The following is a 5000-nucleotide window of genomic DNA, read 5'->3' as shown; positions in this document are numbered from 1 at the left end:
CGACAGGCTCTTGGTAAGGTGTGAGTGGACCAAGCACGGTGCTAATGTCTGTACTGGCAGCAGGGGAACCAAAGATAATAACTTCTATCTTCTATCTAGCTTTCATTAAGTTTCAGGAAGATATTGCCCATCCACAACTTAATATCCTCTGGGCAGTCAAAAATAGGTTGTAGGCTGTCATGTACAGACTTAAGAGGGAAGTAAATCTGGGTATGGAGAGAGAGAGAGAGAGTGAGAGAGACAGAGAGAGAGAGAGTGAGAGATAGATAGAGAGAGAGAGAGAGAGAGAGAAAAAAAAAAGCAATGAGAGAGAAAGATAGCTAAAAAAGGAATAGAGCAGGAGAGAGAGAGGGAGTAAAGTGGTTAGGGGAAAAGAGAAAGAATGAGGGAGAGAGGTGGAAGGGGAGTCACAGAAAAAGAGGAGGAAAAGAACGAGGAAGAAAGAGAAGGAACAGAGCATTGGGAGATACGGCAGAAAAATAGACTGAGAGAATAGAGAGAGAGCGAGAGAGAACACAAAGGAAGGAAGGAAGAATAGAACAGGAGAGGTAAAGAGACAGAGTGAGGAAGAATATATAATGAAGCCAAAGGCAACAGTTAGAGCTCCAGAGGAAAAGTAGGCAGAGGCTCTTGACCTCGGTGGCGGCACGGCCCCACCACTGTCTGAGATGGAATGCTGGCGTCTCGCAAAAGACAGTCGGTCAGTCAGATCGTCAGGGAGACTGCCAAGCTGACATTGCTAAATAATAAATGGAGAAACCCAAAGACAGGGACACATCTTTCATTGTACTGTCAGGGCATGTACACAGCAGACCTGGCAGCCAGATTTATGGCCAAACTGCATATGCCCGCTGAATACATATACTGCAGCCAATCTCTCAAAAGCTATTTTTTTTAAAAGCCCATGGAAACGTCAGGAGGGAGGAGGAAGGTTTATTCTTTTACACGTAATACGTCTTTGATTGACATGTTATATGCTTGATGAGTGTGTTGGGAGGTACGAATGGACATTTATTTGTGTAAATGTGCCAATTTTGTGTGTATATGTGTGTTTATGTATGTTTTCATGTATGTGTGTACACATTGTGTCTACGCATGTGTTGGCATGTGTGTATCTGCGTGTGTGTGTGGCTAACTCACCGCTGGACCAGGGTAAGGACTGAGATCACAGCCCTCCCTCCAGGATAGGTTGAGGCTGCGGATGAACTCCAGGTAGAAGGGGTGGCTGCTGTTGAGCATGGAGAAGCCCACGATGTTGGACTGGTCATCCACCACATCATCCAGCCTCAACAGGGGGAAGTCCTGAAAAGCCAGAGGAGGAGGAGGGTGAGGAAAGGAGGAGAGGAAAGACACGGAGGGGGGGGGGGGGGGGGGGAGGGGAGGGAGAGGCGGAAGGAGAGTGTGAGTGTGAGTGTGAATGAGAGATAGGAGGAGAAAGAATTTGAGCGAAAGAGGGAGCGATAGAGAGTTAGTTATCATGAGAGAGAGAGAGAGAGAGAGAGAGAGAGAGAGAAAAATGTTGGGAGGGAGAGAGGTAAGTTGGAGAGAGAATGAGAGAGGTAGAGCGATGGGAGAGAGACAAAGTACAGAGAAAGAAAGAAGGTCAGCCTATGTACAATGTACAATGGGAAGATGTACTAAAATACAAAGGAAAAAAAAGAGTGAGACAAAATTAGGCTTTTTATTTTCTCCAAAGCTAGCCCACTTGCTCACATTAAGAATCTCATGTTACCGCCAAAACTGCCACTTGCTTTCTTAGCTTAGCAGAGCAGAGAAGGTGGTTGTAGTGGTGACAGGCGGAGGTAGAGAGGAAGGGGGGGGGATTTGGAGAGTTTGGGTTCAAATCCCCCTCGGCAGGCACAGCTGGCGAAACAGAGCCCTTGGGACAGACACTTCACCTTGTGTCGCTTCACTAACGCATCCAGTGGCCCACAGATGGATATGATCTAAAAATATGAGCCGCGGAAGTCACCTCGGACAAGGGCATCCTCTGGGCAGAGGGAAACGGCCGTGATAAACGGCACAGTCCCATCATGCATTTCAGATGAGCCGGCTGGTGCTGGGCCAGGCTGGGGTAGGGTAATTGTGGGCCCCAGAAAGAGAGAGAGAGAGAGAGAGCGGGAGAGTAGAGAAAGAGAGAGAGAAAGGGAGAGTGGAGAAAGAGAGAGAGAGGGAGAGTGGAGAAAGAGAGAGAGAAAGAGAGAGAGAGAGAATGGGAGAGAAGATAGGGTGTCATTGGTGTGGTAGCACACGTACCATGGTGGTGAGGATGTACTTGTAAAATGCTGATGTCATCCCCAACTCGGACGCCTGATACATACGAGAGAAAAAGAGAGGGGTGCGGGGGGGGGGGAGACAAAGAGAGAAAGGAGAGTAAGTGTGAGTTTGAGGTTGGATTGAGCACAGGACATACTGTATCAAAGAGACATCTCAAAAAGACAGATTTAGTTGCTCTGCATGGAGACGGTGAGTCAAGAGGCCTGAAGCCTCACTGTCGGACCCCCAAGGGCACAAACACAACAGATAGCGAGATCCTTGTACCAGATCATCACCAGCACTCCATGTTTAAAAAAAAAAAAAAAGCAAATGTCAAAGTTGAATTGCAATTTAATGGATTTCCTGTCCGGTATGTGTATGCGGGCTGGTGTAGAGAGGCACGACCGCGTCGCCCAGGCTGACCTTTCTCAGGATGAGGTAGGAGATGGACGCGTTGGCGTCGATGATGATGGTGGCCACTTTGTCATCGCGAATCTCCTTCAGCAGAGGGGTGGGGTCCAGGCTGTCATCCAGCATGCGCACCGACAGCGTCTCCCGGGAGATGAGGAAACGACGGACTAGCTCCTCCAATCGCAGCAGGCCTGGGGGAGGGGAAGGGGGGGGTAAACAAATTAAAGACCTCCAGCTAACCGATCAGTAATCACAAGCCTCTGGTCTCTCGGGGCCAGTTTCTCCAACATTAACTACCGTCTTAGACTAAATGTGGTGACCAGTTGGGAATTCTCATTTTTCAAATTTATCTCTGATCTCGGCTTGGCTTGAATCCTATCTGGCAAACCAGCCCTATGTGGACTGTATGCTGTACATCTTAGTTTTATTTAAAGATATTGGCACGGTATCCTTAAATATAAAATACCGTCAAGGTCTCTCTCTCTCTCCACAGAAAGCACAAGCACACATTATTTTTCAACCATTTTATAGTGATCAGCATTTATAGACACTGTTAGATGTAAATTGTTAGCCACTTCTTTTGTCCACTCAGTGCAGAGGGTAGGACGCCAATATGGTTGACACACGCATAAATTTGTTAGCTAATCGCCATGCTTTCCATATGGTGGCTTTATTGAATCTGGGCAGTGCTCAGCAAACCCACCCACCAGATAGGATGCTCAGTCTGAATACAAGATGCTTTTATGAGTGTCTATAACTCTTGCACTTACACAAACACAAACACAGACATACAAACACAAACACACACACACACACATACACACACACCTACACACACACACACACACACACACACACACACACACACACTTACACACACACACACACACACACACACACACACACACACACACACACACACACCTACACACACACACACACACACACACAAACACACACACACACACACAAACACACACACACACACAAACACACGCACAGACACACTCATATCAATAAACCGACACGCGACATGTATATATCAAGTATATATTGAGATATGCAGAAATGCCTATGGACAGATTAACTTATGTGTACATGCACACAGACATACACACACCAAATGGGCAGACCAAAACCAGCCAAGTGGAAAACAGCCTGATCAATAAAGACAGATGTCGGAGGAGCTGCTAAAGTGTAGCGATCAGCGTGTGATGATCGCACTCGACCTTCCACAAGGCCTGACCAGTCGAGCGAAGAGCTCCGTTCATCAACTGCGCGCCGCGCTCCGTTCAGCTGAGAGCACACGGGGCGAAGCGCAGATCACAGCGCTCGGCGGCGGATGCGGACGCGGTGAGTTATGGAGATGAGTCAACGCGGGAGATTCGCCCGGGCAAACTGGCATCTGTCTCATAAGCGGGAAAACGGATCGGATCATGGCGCGGACACGCATGGCTGAAATGATGCAACGCTGCCTCAACACGCTGTGCTCTGCTGGGCTTCCACGTACACCCACTGCTTGCCATGCAAACTCAGTGCGAGCCTCCTCCTCCTCTTCCTCCTCATGAAGTCTTATTTAGAGGCCTCTACAAAGGCTTGTAAATGTCCCATTAAACCCCTTTAATCCCTTTACTGAATGAACAAACCCAATCCAAACACTACACGTCTGCTGGTTGGATGTCCATGAACTATTACCCTGGATATATATATATATATTTAAACATCCCATTTCATCTGTACAATTTGTCATGTTATTACGCCATAAAATGAGATGTAGGCATGCTAGATTAACATTTATAAGCCAGCACATTCTTTCAGACCAGGAAGCGAAGGGTCGGAAGACGGATAATAATGTTACGCTTTCATTTCACATCCGCTTTGAATAAAAACCGCCTGCTAAATGTCTGCTAAATGTCTGTAAATGTCGACTGTGACATGAACATGTTTCAGCGCTGAGAAGCCTGGGCTCCGGAAGATTCCTCCGTCTTTCGCCCGTGCAGCCGCTACGCAAAAAAGGAGCGCTAATATGCTGACCGTTGTCCCACAGGTTTAATATGTCTGTGCGCAGCTCTGCGGCTTTGATCCACTCATTACGGCTGACAGGAGGTCATTGTTAAGCTGATGCTTGGGGGACAGTCCCCTCGTGCTGGGAAAAGGCCTGGCCACAGTGACTGGAAAAGGGACCTAATTGCTGTAGAGGAGTGTGCCTTTCGGCTGGGAGGAGGCTGCTGCTGCTGATTAACCTATTTAATAACCGTCGTGTTATTTCTTTCCCTGCCGCTAATCCCGCCATGGCACCGAGCTCCCCCGCTGCAGTGGGCAGCTGCCGGACT

The 5000-nt window shown here is 48.0% G+C and overlaps 1 protein-coding gene across 1 annotated transcript in view; it reads right to left on the bottom strand.

The window, feature by feature from the left end:
• LOC105891985 (glutamate receptor ionotropic, kainate 5) overlaps positions 1–5000 on the bottom strand; it is a 71240-nt gene that overhangs the window by 23599 nt on the left and 42641 nt on the right. Inside the window, exons 6-8 of the mRNA XM_031585972.2 lie at positions 2680–2858; positions 2257–2310; positions 1141–1302 (exon numbers count right to left, since the gene is read on the bottom strand). Of these exons, the coding sequence (XP_031441832.1) occupies positions 1141–1302; positions 2257–2310; positions 2680–2858 (395 nt within the window). The remainder of the gene's footprint in view (positions 1–1140; positions 1303–2256; positions 2311–2679; positions 2859–5000) is intronic.

This window comes from Clupea harengus, chromosome 19 (assembly GCF_900700415.2).
Source record: "Clupea harengus chromosome 19, Ch_v2.0.2, whole genome shotgun sequence".
In the NCBI taxonomy this organism is placed as follows: Eukaryota; Metazoa; Chordata; class Actinopteri; order Clupeiformes; family Clupeidae; genus Clupea; species Clupea harengus.
Note: the sequence above shows the minus strand (reverse complement) of the source record. Positions and strands in the feature narration are given on the sequence as shown.